General features: G+C 41.4%; 1 protein-coding gene across 1 annotated transcript in view; it reads right to left on the bottom strand.

Moving 5' to 3' along the window:
• Window positions 1–9,528: 9,528 nt before the first annotated feature.
• The window catches only part of PIAS4 (protein inhibitor of activated STAT 4), a 56,588-nt gene continuing 51,746 nt past the window's right edge, over window positions 9,529–14,370 (bottom strand). The window contains exons 7-11 of the mRNA XM_083179372.1: window positions 12,834–12,939; window positions 12,592–12,665; window positions 11,646–11,806; window positions 10,293–10,423; window positions 9,529–10,151 (exon numbers count right to left, since the gene is read on the bottom strand). Of these exons, the coding sequence (XP_083035498.1) occupies window positions 9,943–10,151; window positions 10,293–10,423; window positions 11,646–11,806; window positions 12,592–12,665; window positions 12,834–12,939 (681 nt within the window). The 3' untranslated portion in view covers window positions 9,529–9,942. The remainder of the gene's footprint in view (window positions 10,152–10,292; window positions 10,424–11,645; window positions 11,807–12,591; window positions 12,666–12,833; window positions 12,940–14,370) is intronic.

Raw genomic sequence — 14,370 nt, forward strand, 5'->3', positions numbered from 1 at the left:
TGACCTCAACACCCCACCTGGGTCCCCGCTGCCCACTAATAAAGGTGGCCAGATGTATTATGCCAGCCCAGCCGCCAATCTTCCCCTGCGGCCTACCTACCAAATATTATGCCACCACCACTAAATGTAATGTAAAGATGATAAATGTATAGAAATATGATTTATTAAAATTTCTTAAATGTATAAAAACAAAACATTTATTTTTATTAATTATATACAGTTTAATGAAACATATAATTTTAACTACTATTTATATTAACCAAACTATTGACATTTGAAAAATATGTACATAGACTATTGTCAAATTTTTTTTTTTTTTGGCAGGAATGTCCCAGGCACTGGTCAAAGAACAGGAGTTTGTGGAGGCATTCATAGAGAAATACCGCGAACTTGAATGCCTCTGGAAGACAAAGTCGAAAGACTATAGTAATAAAATCAAAAGAGCTCAAGCGCTGCAAGATCTCCTTGAATTTAGCAAGAGCTACAACCCAGAGGCTGATACGGAATGGGTCCGTAAAAAGATCCAGAATTTGCGGACTGTGTTTTTTAAGGAACATAAAAAAATACAGTCTTCCAAAAGGTCCGGTGCTGGTGCAGGAGAGGTGTATGAGACGTCGCTGTGGTATTACCACTTGCTGACCTTCACACTCAGCCAGGAGGTGCCAAGGCGAGGGCTCTGCATGATGGTGGAAGGCGAGGCGGATGACGTGACAGCGGCCATGGATGAAAGTTTCCAGCCGTTATCAGTAAGTACTGGTCCAATGTGTATATCACCCCTTTGCCCCATTTCTTTCTTTCAATCAGTTTTTTGTTCCTTTATCCAAAAAGATTTTAAATGTGGTCTTCCTGCCAGGGGACAGCACCAACACCATTGAAATATGCCTTATATTGGTCCCTGACCTGTTTGGCTCGTGCTGTCCCCCGGTACTGCTGGGCCGGCATCTCCAGGGACACAATTGGGGCAACCTCCCTGGGATCATCTGGGTCCTCCGGCGGTGCTGGTCCTGCCGGGCGATGTGCCCTTTCTTTGCGGCGAAGTAAATTGTGCAGGACGCAGCACGCCATGACGGCCCAGTCAATTTTATCCAGCCGGAGGTTGATGGCTGTGTGGAAAATGCGGAATCTGCTGGCCATTATCCCGAATGCACTTTCCACAAGCCGGCGTGCCCTGGAGAGCCTGTAGTTGAACACACGTTTGTCGTGGTCCAGTACACGCTTGGCATAGGGCTTCATGATGTGTTCATGAAGCCCAAATGTTTTGTCCGCAACAAATACAAAGTTCAGCCCATGCTTGGTTTGTTGAGCTGTGGGCAAGTGCATGGTGTTGGAGGCGAGCCTGTGGTAGAACTTGGTGTCCTTCAAAGTTCCACCATCTGAGGCCCGACCATTCCTGCCGACATCCACAAAGAGGAACTCGTAGTTCGCATTGACCACAGCCATCAGCACAATACTGAAGTACCCCTTGTAGTTGAAGTAGTACGAACCGCTGTGGGGTGGCTGATTGATCCGGACGTGTTTCCCATCGATGGCTCCTCCACAATTAGGAAAGTTCCACGCCTCATCAAATTCAGCAGCGATGTTTTGCCACTCCTGAACGGTGTTGGGGAACTGAAAAAAAGAGAAGGTGATGTTAACTAATTGTTGTTGTTTTCTTTTCCACAGACAACAAGTACAGAGATAGAGGTGGTCCACACCTCAACCCCTAATCCAACCCCAGAGCCACAAGACTCATCGGGAACAATCTATGGAGTTCCGGAAACCCCCACCCCGCCTCAACTATTTGGCAAAAAGAAAAAACGCAGAACCAAGGCAGTTCCTGAACAAGAACCCGATGATATTCTGGTTCGAGCCGAAGAGGTGCTGCGTAGGCCATCTGATGAGTTTGACACCTTTGGAAAGTACATGGCTGATGGCTTACGGAAGCTACATCCGGACCAACAGATGGCGTTCGAACGCGTCACAAGCGAACTCCTGTTTATGGGCCGACAGGGCCGCCTGTCAATCAAAACCACACTGATGGGGCTTCTTCCATTGCACCAGACGCTGCAACAGATGCCTGCCGTACCCTCACCAGCCATTGCATCATTGCCTTTAAACACCCCGCCCATTAGACAATCCTGTACCCAACCTCAGACCCCACCCCGGTACAGTCACATGTATACAACATTGTTGGGAGACAGCACGAACCTGGATGATACACCGGTTTTGCAAGATTTATGACCGCATCCCATAGAATTATTTCGCAGTTGGCATGGAGTAGTATGTAACACGGTGCTTGTGGCGGAGATAATGGCCATGCTGACTTGTTGCATACTTGTAGAACAATGGGGCCGGGACCATTGTATATGCAGTATGCAACAGGTAATCATGAGTCCCTTTCTTTATCTGCGCTACAAGCGCCGTCTCTCTACTGCTCCATACTGCAAGGCAATGAGGCACTGGTTTGGTTTTAAGTTAAAATAATTTTAGTAGTTATGGCACTTTGCCTATGTTTTATATGCTATGTGTGTTCTTTCTATAGGTCCATGCTTGGAGCAGTATGGCACATGGTGCATGTTGTGCAGACAATGAAAGGACCTTCATGCTACAGTGGCGCAGAGTGCAGAGCAATGGGGCCGGGACCACTACTTCTGCACTATGCGCCATGGATGCATGAGGGTGCTTTTGTTGTCCGCGCTACATGCGTCGTCTGCCATACTGTCCGTTGCCGCATGGCAATGAAGCATTTGAAATGCCTTGTTATTTTTAGGGCACTTTGCCTATGTTTTATATGCTATGTGTGTTCTTTCTATAGGTCCATGCTTGGAGCAGTATGGCACATGGTGCATGTTGTGCAGACAATGAAAGGACCTTCATGCTACAGTGGCACAGAGTGCAGAGCAATGGGGCCGGGACCACTACTTCTGCACTATGCGCCATGGATGCATGAGGGTGCTTTTGTTGTCCGCGCTACATGCGTCGTCTGCCATACTGTCCCTTGCCGCATGGCAATGAAGCATTTGAAATGCCTTGTTATTTTTAGGGCACTTTGCCTATGTTTTATATGCTATGTGTGTTCTTTCTATAGGTCCATGCTTGGAGCAGTATGGCACATGGTGCATGTTGTGCAGACAATGAAAGGACCTTCATGCTACAGTGGCGCAGAGTGCAGAGCAATGGGGCCGGGACCACTACTTCTGCACTATGCGCCATGGATGCATGAGGGTGCTTTTGTTGTCCGCGCTACATGCGTCGTCTGCCATACTGTCCCTTGCCGCATGGCAATGAAGCATTTGAAATGCCTTGTTATTTTTAGGGCACTTTGCCTATGTTTTATATGCTATGTGTGTTCTTTCTATAGGTCCATGCTTGGAGCAGTATGGCACATGGTGCATGTTGTGCAGACAATGAAAGGACCTTCATGCTACAGTGGCGCAGAGTGCAGAGCAATGGGGCCGGGACCACTACTTCTGCACTATGCGCCATGGATGCATGAGGGTGCTTTTGTTGTCCGCGCTACATGCGTCGTCTGCCATACTGCCCCCTTGCTGCATTCCAGTCAATTAATATAATGTTCTTGCAATATTTAAATAAACAACATTACTATATAAGCATTTAGGATAACAATATTTAAATCAACACAAAGCACTTTTAAAAATTATGTGTACTCAATGTGCTGTATGACACATGGTACTTGTGGTACAGACAAAGGACATGGCCACGTGGCACATAGTGCATATCAATGGTGCCAGGACTATTGCATCTGCACTATGCATCACGTGAGGTGGAGGGGACATGCATTATCTGCACAAGCACCATGTGTCATACTGAGATCTACCTCATGTCCGAACAAAGACAATACATTTGCTTTATATTTTTGATATTTGCATAACTTTTTTGGCAATTTTTATATTTATACTGTAAAAAAAAAAAAAAAAAATTATCAGTATTTGTGAAACTCACAGTTCCATTATTTAAATAAAAAAGGTTATCTTTTCACTACAAGTGTGTGGTATATTTTTCCTTACCTTGCAATACTGATGCTGCAGGACCTTCACGATGGCTTTACAGGTCTCCGGGATGATGAGTCCCAACGCTTGCGGGGAGATGATGGATCCAAACTTGAGGTCCGCCAGCGATCGTCCTGTAGCCAGAAACCTGAGGGTTACCACCAGCCGGTCCTCAGCAGGGATAGCCATCCGGTACTTGGTATCCTGCTTCTGGATGTGGTGGGTGACCAGACGCAGCAGCTCCTGGAAGGTCTCATCGTCCATGCGAAGGAAATTGCGATAATCCTGGGGATTATTCTCGCGAATCTCCATCAGCAGGGGCATATGAGACCGCGCTTGTCGTCCCTGGAGCCACTGCTTGGTCCAGCAGGATCGAGCCTTCCTACGCTGGGCCCTCATCCTCCTCACCCTGAGCACAACGTAGGAAAGCAGGAAATCTTGCTGGAACGAATCCATAATTCAAAAAAGCAAAATGGGGGAAAAAAACACACTTTGTTCAGCAATGCAAAAACAAAGCAGCCAAAAATAGCAATGTGCAGCGTTCTGCAGGAATGCAAAAACAAAGCAGACAAAAATAGCAATGTGCAGCGTTCAGCAGGTATACACCAAGCCTCACTAGTCACAAAGCAGAAATGAGGTCCTGCAAAATGGCTCCTAGTCTTGTTACCCTCCTCTGCTAGCCCAGCCCATAATTCTTTGTGTTCTTTTGTCCCCCCCTTGTCTCCCCTCTGGTAGCCCGGCCCTTTATTTACATTCCAAAAACGACCGTGACCAGTGCACTCACGATGCACTCACGATCCGCACATCCGACTGTCGTACGACCATCATGTGCGATGTCGTATCGTGAGTACATCGTTAGTAAATCGTATGGAACATAGAACACGATCGTTAGCACATCGTTAAAAGGCCACGGGAGAGCGCTGCAGGAAAGTGCACACAAAATCGTAAGACGATCGTTAGACGATCCTGATCTTTCTGGTGTGTATGGGGCCTTAGGGGATATATTAGCTATAAAGAATATTCCTTGTCTTCAGATTGTGCAGTACTTTTGGAATTATAGGAATGGGACACTATACCATCCAGGTATCTTAGGCTAGTGGTCATTCTCCATTGTTTTTGTCCTTCTATCCATTTTATTAAAATGGACTCTTCCCTCCCACCAATTTGGTTGAATCCATGGCACTATTCTTATTGTGGTTTTATTCATATGGGATGGACTTTTCCATTTTAGTGGCTGCTTGGCAACACACCCCTTGACCGCACCAGATTTCTTTACCTGGGTAATCAGTCTCTGAATGCGAGATGCAAGTATTTTGGTGTCAATGGGAGATCGATTTGCATAAGTGTCATTTTTCAAAGTCTACATGCCTTGGCATAAGCAGATAAAGAGTTACCAAAAGGTTTCAAAGAAGCTGCTCAATGATTTATACACAAATGGTTAAAAAATATGTATATATATATATATATATATATATATATATATATATATATATATATATATATATATATATATATATATATATATATTAAAAGGGATTGAGTTGAAGAACGGATAATCAAAATTGGTATAACATAGCTCATAGCAATCACCCATCGGCTACAATGGAAAAGTATTACTACTTAAGTAACAGATGCAGATAGAACATTAAGTAGAAAACTAGAATGTAACTGGATGTTTACACAAAAACCTACAGCAACTGCATAATTGTAAATCATTTTATTGGAAGAAACACTATGTGTTTTTCTGTTAAATTTAGGAACAAAAACAAAATGTTTTTTTTTGCAAAGCATGTACAAAAAAAAAAAAAAAAGAACACCAATAAAGAAAATATCCACAGATGCAAGAGACAGATTTTAAAACACTTAAATTAGGAAAATAAAATAAAGAATAGCCATCATATTGTGGCAGTTTTTGAACCGGTTGCATCATGTCCGGTGTCTATCTTCACAGGCAGGTGGGGGGGGGGGATATTGAGAAAGGTTAACAAAAATCCAGAAAATTAGAAATAAAAACAGTGTATTGTTTAGAAGGGACAGGCCGTAGGTTCTGTACAAGATTCATTTTACTTTATTTCCCGTTTCTACTAAAAGCCCAGTTAAAAAGACAGTTCAATAATAAAGCTATACCATCTCAGACCAATCTTGACCAGTTACCATATTCAAACATGTGATCTAGGGCTTAGATTGCGTAACCATGATTCTACACTTAGTTTGTTAAAAATGTATTAAAATCTGACATTTAGGTTTTCAGAGATATCACAGTAACTTAATAAATAATTGCACATCTATTCCACTACCTTCCATTAATTTTAGCCAAGAATTATTTTGATTGCTAAAAAACAAGTGCACAATAAATGTTTCTGGAAGGAATATAGATATGGGGCGCTGTGCGTTACCACATGAAAATGTATTGACCATAAGATCATGAAGGACAAACATACATAATATGACAAGAGGTTGTGGGTTGTGTTCAAAACTGGCCAGCACAAACAAATTAGAATAAAAGGGATACTTTTTTTGCATTAGAGACTACCGATTAAGGGATGAAGGAACGCTCCCCAGTTTACATAGTTGAAGCCCAGCAAGGTGTGCTAATTTCTGGAAACAGCACCTTGCATCCAAACCACCAGTAGCTTTAACCCTTGACCAGGTTCCAAGTCACCTTTATTTGATATTTTATTACTTATATAAATACTTGCCTAATTTATCCATCAATTTTAAACCCCCCCCCCCCCCCCCCCCCCCCCCCCCCAAAAAAAAGAAAAAGAAAATAGGATCAATTTATTCTCATTTGTTTGCACTAGGCACTTTCGGACACATGTACCACAACTTCTTGTCAATATTTTAAGTATTGTTTGTAGATCCTTCATGATTGTTTATTTTATCTCCTTCAACAAATTATATTCTATTCTAACACCAAGTGCCCCATATCTCTATAGCTACCTTTATGAAACATTTGACTACACCATTGGTCAGCGAGGGAGACCAAAAAGGTATACTAGTCAGTGCTGCAGACGTACAAAGCACATAGGAGAGGTACTCACCCATTTCATCAATTGCACAATAAAGACAAGTTTTAAATGTTCCTGATAATTGTTAACACTGGCTGGGGGAATCTGATAGAATGAAAATTCTGAATTGTGTAGGTTGCATAACCTGTCAAAATAAAAATTCACAAAATAGCTTTTATGGGAAGGGGAAACATTTGAAACCTCTCTGGCTAATATGCTGCTAACATGCTTAATCTTCAGAGATACACAATTCTGAGGGGGTATTCAATCTTTGTCGTGTTCCTGCAGCCATCTCCCGACAGGGGAGATGGCTGCGGGGTCCTATTCAATGCTGTTTTTCCTCGATAGCATTGAACAGGGGTTCTCCGCAGAACGAGCCCGACATCACAAGCTGTCGGGCTCGTTCTGCAGAGAAAAACCGGAAATAGGCGAGCTTCCGGCTGGAGATAGTCTATTTCCGTCCTCAACTCGCGGCCACGCCCCTTTCTCGCCACTTGGCGGCCGGGACATTGAATCCCAACCGCCGAGCTTAAGTCGAGCAAAGTGAGAACGGGACAGGGGCCGTTCCCCTGACATTGATACCCCCTGAGAAAGGACAACAAAAACCCAAACAATTACAGCATTTCAAAGGCCCTCGTATAAGTGCATCTATAAGTTTGTAAAAAAAAAAAAAGGGAAGAAAAGGTCTGTTTGCAAAGGGAGAGTGAAGGAGTTGATAAACGCAATTTTTAAGTTCTCAAATTATAAACAAAAAATGAAAGTAAAATTAGATTGCTCCAGTATAGATTTTTTTTTTTTTTTTGCAATGAACACTTGCTTCAAATTTGAAGAAATCTATGGGATACTACAAAATACAGCCAAACCATGGTGGAAAGCACCCCATAAGCACAAACTAATTTGCTTTCTTAGGGGCATAAAAACAACCCGTTTTTAAACTTCGCAAGGATTGAACAAAATTGCGTTCAAACAATCAATAGCAAGCCAACCATGTAAAATAACCCACAGCTGATATGGTCTACTGGAGCTGCACAACCTAGCCATGATTTTACAATAACCATGAATATCGAAGAATTATGGGTCATTCCATGCCAAATCACAAAAATTTTACTTTTTAGCACGACAGCCTCAGATTTCCATAAAATTTATTAGGATGGACTACAAAGTTACTTTCATGTGTAATATTTTAGCCCTCAGTAATCATGTTCACGTAACCGGGTAGCAGACATGACAATTTTACATTTATGCTTGCAAGGTCAACTGAAAGAAACATTACTTAGCTTGAAATTCAGTTTGTGACAGTTTTCATAAAAAAATATGTTTAGAGTTAAATATTGAATTCTACATTTCAAAGTCACATGTAACCTTTGTCCTTGAATATATAAAAAGTATACTTTCAATTTTTGGTACATAAAGTATGTTACACCGTTAAACATAAGTTTGATATAAGTTTCATTTTGGGATGCCTTTGGTAACAGGAGTAAAGTATTTTTTTATCACTACTTCAATGCAGAAACTCCAGCCAGACTGAGCTGAAAACAGAGATAAACGATCACCAATACAAGTCTTAACTACCCAGCTGCATGGTTAGTGCATATTTAAATCTAAAATTTATTTTAATGAAAACTATGTTCACTTTGCCTCTAATTGTGGCAGAATTTTCAGGTAGGTCTTATTTTGAAGCTACAGGTTTTATTATTTTTTAGTTGATCATGCAAGAATACATTTTACCATTTTTGTCATGTTTGCAACCATGTTGCATGAGGACTGCACCAGTGAGGGCTAAAATTTTACATGTGAAAGTAACTGTCATCTATCGTCATAGCAAATATTCAGATAATCTGAGATGGTCGGGTTGGAAGCTGTGATTTGGCATGGAATGACCCTTATATACTTATAAATTGAAAAATATAGAGCATTTATAGATTGCTAGTCATACTGTAATCTGTGTACCAGACAGTGCTACTTCTCATTCACATAGTTTACAAATAAGACATGCCTGCATAAATATTCAAAAGCTAGCGTTCCTGCACCATAAGATTAGCACTTAAGCAGGTGGAGAACAGATAGAAAAAAAATAAGATGAAAGACTTTCAAAAAGTGAGAAGAACTTTACAATGGCAGAAGAAAATGTATGGAAAGAGGGGGCCAAGAAATGGGTCAATTGTAGGGATGCGAAAGTCTAGAGCAGCATTAAACCCCTAACTAGCACAGAAACAAAACCTGAACAGCAGAGAGGTAGATTGATTGAAAGCGTTGTGTAAATCCCTACTCCCATCCATCATTATCAATTCATAAAAGTCTAAACACACCCCGCTTTTTGCATATTACTAAAGTAGAACAAGGAATACAGTAAAATAGCACCTCCTATAAAATGGTAGGAAGTGAGATGTTAGAACACAGAGTTGGCCATTTATTTTATCCCCCAATGGCTTGGTCAACCTGGCTCCACTCTGTACAGCTACCTATTTACAACATTTTACGCCATGTTTTTTTTTGTTTTGTTTTTACATCAAAGTATTCACATCCTGCAATGACAAACCAATATATTTAATTTTTGGACAGTCCATTCATCGATCCATAGCACGCAGTATAAGTGGAAACAGGGGTTTAAAAAAAACCTATTCAAAGTAGCATCTGAAGGCAATGAGAGTGGTTGCAAGGAGGCTTGGAATGGTTTTCTTCCCTCTGAGTGTATTTGGCCCACTACCAAAACATACAATTTTGGAGGGTAAAAATAATAAAAACAGGCAGAAGTGAAAATATGAAAAATTGAGCCATTGCCACGTGAACATGACATTTCATGTCTTAAGTTAAACAGATGAAAGGGACTCTGCAAAAGTATGAATGCATATAGGTCTGGGTAGGAAGAAGGGACACAGTTCCCCCACTGTATCCATTTGCGATTTGAAGGTACAAGTCTATGAAAAGAAAGCAGGGAGGGGTCAGGAGGCTGATAAAAGTCCATTTTCATAGCAGCGTCTCTTATGCTGTGGGCGGTCCTCCTCATCATCTTCCTCGTCTTCGTCAGAGGAGGATGAAGAAGACGAACTGCTATCCAGTGTTAGGTCCACCACATCTGGCCCAGGCTTCCCATTCTCATTTGCCACTGTGCTGCTAGGAGGGGTAATCTTTGCTGCCATTTCAGGAGAACCTACAAAAGAAAAAGATAATTAACAGCTGATAATTACTGAGTAAAAAGTATAGGATTTTGAAAAACAAAACTACCCAAAGAATACAGGGGACAGAAGCATAGCAGAATAAAGTATAGTTAAGAGTAGGAAAGAATATATACCCAAGTCAAGGATTGGACACACTGGACTGCAGCTCCTCTCTTTCTCTGCCTTTATTGGACACCAGGATCCATCCACCAAAAACTCTATCTCATCTGCATCCTTGCACTCACTGAGGATCTTGGACAATAGTCTGAAATAGAGAACACCCTGCTCACATAGACATCAAACCTAACAAATTGCATCTGTTAAGTTTGTTACCTATATTGGTACTGTAATAGAAACAAATGTTTGCTAGCCTGTATCATCCATATTTTGGCATTTATCAACATAGAAAACAGGAGTAAAAAAAAACTGAATAGTTGCAATAATGCAGCACTTATTTACAATAATGTGTACCAATGTTCTTTATTTTTACATTACACTGTGTAACACTTGATATTAGGTGTGTCATGGGTATGGCCTGTGTTTTAGAAATAAATGTGATGTTTCTCACTGACTTTAGTAAATAACTTTAAATCCCCACTGTCAAAAAAAAAAAAAAGGACCTCACTTAATACGAACAAGTATCAGAATCATACAATTCAATAATTGTAGGCAGTAATATGTTCAATAAAACATTTCGGGGTATGCATTGTGGCTGCCACATTGCTGGAGGTATCATTAGAAAATAAAAACACCCATCAAATAGAAACTTGTGAAATGCATAAAGAGAATCACATTACAAACTCTGGTTAACTACATATCAATAGGCAACAGTAATAAATAGTAGTGTCTAGTACAATAAGTATGAGAATATTTTATAGCTAAGAGGGTATAAAACAGTGCTGTTGATGAGTTCATACTCACAGCCTGTTTGGGACAGAATTCTTTGTACGTAAAGCAAAAAAAAAAAAATCCTCTATTTAACAGCACTTGTATATTTATAGAACCTAGTCGTTATTATGTGACCACAATGGAGATGGCTTTTACCAATACACAGGAGGTTCATGTGTTTCTGTATTTTGACTGAAATGTGTGCTTTGCAGCATCAATAATTATGAAGACGTTTGTATCTTGCAGTTACAAAATAGCAGTTATTTAACACAACTGTCAGTTTGCAGCAATAGTTATTTCATTTATTGATATTACCCAAAATAAAGTCATAGTGTAGTTACACCTTAATACTCATACATTTCTAATTGCTACAAGCTTCATGCACATGTGTAACACATGAATTTAAATATTTATAGTAACTCAGCAAGTTGTCAAATTTAGTTATATGCCCAAATACCAGTTTAAAGTGAATATTTGGGTCACTGACAGACACTTTTGCACTGGTTTTCTTGTCTATTTGCAGTGAGCAGCTTAGAGGGGATTGACAACTTTAGCAAAGGCATAAAATAGACTTAAATCCAAATCTTCAAACTGCTCACCCATCTATTATAAGCTGATCATACTGAGCAGGTTTGTCACAAACTGGACATGTCCACGTTGGCTTCTTTTCATTCATTTGTAGGTAGAAAACAGCATCAAAGCACTGGAGGTGAGCACAAGTCTCTGCTCTGCAGGGTACGGTGAGACGCATCTTCACAAGCTGCAAAATCAGAAAGGAGTTCAAACTATTATTATTTACAAAGATCCAAATGTAAGTGATAGTTTCTTCAAATGAAAAATACATAAATATGGGCACATATTAATACCACTTTTACACCAAAATCCCAGATCCGACGTGGTATTTGGAACATGGCTCCAAGCCAGGGATTTGCACTGTTTACACTGCGGTGCCAAACCGGAATATTCCCAGGCCAGCGCCGTTTACACTGCACACGAGTGCAGGGGGGCGGCGCTTGGATATGACATTGCCAAGCGCCGGTAGAGCCAAATACCTTGGTGCTGGGCTTGCCCCCAGCGTGGCAAGCTGCCCCCAGCCTCTGTGCAACCCTAGACCCCGTCCGCAAGGTAAAGGGATGCCACACAGGCATCCATTTACCTCCTGCTTAGCTCCGCTGCTGTCTGCACAGTACAGCAGAGGAGGCTGTATGCGCCTCCGCCCAAACTCCATACTTGACCGCAGGACGCTGCAGTCTGGAGGTTGGTCTCCCCCATTGGTGTAAACAGGCTCTGTGTCGGATGACCCCAGCATACCCATTTACACTGCCCCACCACCGGGGTCCTCCCTTGGTTCCACCCTTCAGGACATGGGTAGGTTTCCTGGGAAAATGGACCCAGGTTTTTTTTTCAGCTACCCCATTTACACCACCGCTGACATGGCCAAAGAGGCAAAAACCTGGGTTTTTGTGGTGTTGGAAAAGGGGTTCAACAAAAAACAAAAGAAATGACAGATGATGTAACATGACATTCTATCCTTTATAGTCTTACCGGGCAAATAAGAGATACTCTTACTCCAGTGGTGGCAATCTCGCTGTCTGGGTCTAGACGTAGTTTTTCCCTGACTGCATTGATTGGGAAAACAACAATATTTAAGGCCTTTTTAATGATAGATTGACAATATTTGGACTAATCGTTTAATGGAAAGCATTACATTATCACAGCTCACTTGTAAATATATAAGCAATGAGTGCAACTAATTCCACACAACACAGTCCCAATCATAAGCTTACCAAGGGTCTTGCACAGCTCTGGATGTTTCACGCCAATAGTTTTCAAACGTTGCAAGAGTTCAGATGACGTTCTCTGTCTTACCAGATATAAACCCACGGAGTAACTCTAATCAAGAAAGAACATGTAAAATTAAAAAAGTTATTTTAATCAAGAAATAAAGCTCTAAACCCGGATAGCAGAACCAGTTCAGAAAGGAAGGTGGGGCGGGGGGATGCTGTAGGGGCAAAAAAATAAATAAAATCAGAACACTGAAGAAAAAAATGGATTTCTGTAATTAGTTAAATCCTTTTCAGTGTAAATCTGGGGGGCACGGCAACATGGCGTTTGCTTGAGGGGCCGTAAAAGCTGGAACTTAAGGTGCGTACACACCTAGATTTGTCAAAAAATCTGGGCGTTCGACCGATTTAAATGACCAAATCGCTCAAATTGTTCAGAGTGTATGAACGATATATTGGACGATGCGCATACCCAATGGTCGTTGGTAGAGGTCTACGATTTTTCCTGCATGCAGAAAGATCGACCAATCGTTAGCAATGTATACCAATTGTTTCATGTGTATGCCCGATGAACGATTTGGTAAGGCTAATTTACTTGCTCCCTCTACGATCGTTAAAGATCAATCGTTCATGTGTAATAGTTTGCTCAATTGTTCATCATTTGACACCAAATCGTTTGTGCAGGAGGTTCAGAGGAAATGGTTAACGAGATTGAATCATTGGCCAAATTTATCCGTGTGTACGCACCTTTAGACTTGTATAACTTTAAGACCGTAGTTCCTCCCCTCTAACCTGTGATCTTCAGTACAACTTTAAAAAAAAGAGCCCTAAATCAAGGGTGAACCACTTAGTAGTAATTTACAAATCAACCCACCAACAAAAAGATGAGTGCAAGGGTAAAAATGTATGGTCTCCAGATGGACTCAGAAAAGTATGTAATGGGAAGTTAAAAAATCCAGTTCTCTTATTGTGTTACTATAAAGGCCCATACACACTGGGCGACTGAGCTGAAAGTCACTCAAAACAGCATGTTTGAGCGGCTTTCAGCTCAAAGCTGCCCAGTGAGCGCTGCTGCACATTCCCGCAACATTGCCGGGAAAGCCGTTCATCTGCTGGTATTACCAGCAGATGAGTGGCTATGAGGGCGGCTTTGCATAGCTCTGCACTATGCAAAGCCGTCCTTCCCCCTCTGTCGGCACCAGGCTTTCCCCCCCCCCCCAGCGATGAATGTGATCGCTGTCCATACACGCTGGGCATAGTCGCTCAGTGTGTATGGACCTTAACACTTTCTGCTTTGCCTCATTTCCAAGGTGATAGGACATCAGCTGTCTCTGCATCGGACAAAAGGGTCAGTGCCAATAACGGTTCGTACACTGCTCAGTACATTGAGGAGCTCTTAACCCAGGAGTGCCGAGTGAATTTGTCAAAATTGGTGTGAAAATTGGCAAGCAAATATTTTTATTCATCATAATGACCTGTAATGTTTACCTTATGCAGGAAATATAATCTTTATTTACGTGACTTTTGCATTGAATTTATA

This window comes from Crinia signifera, chromosome 1, assembly GCF_055691185.1.
Source record: "Crinia signifera chromosome 1, ASM5569118v1, whole genome shotgun sequence".
NCBI classification, from domain to species: Eukaryota; Metazoa; Chordata; class Amphibia; order Anura; family Myobatrachidae; genus Crinia; species Crinia signifera.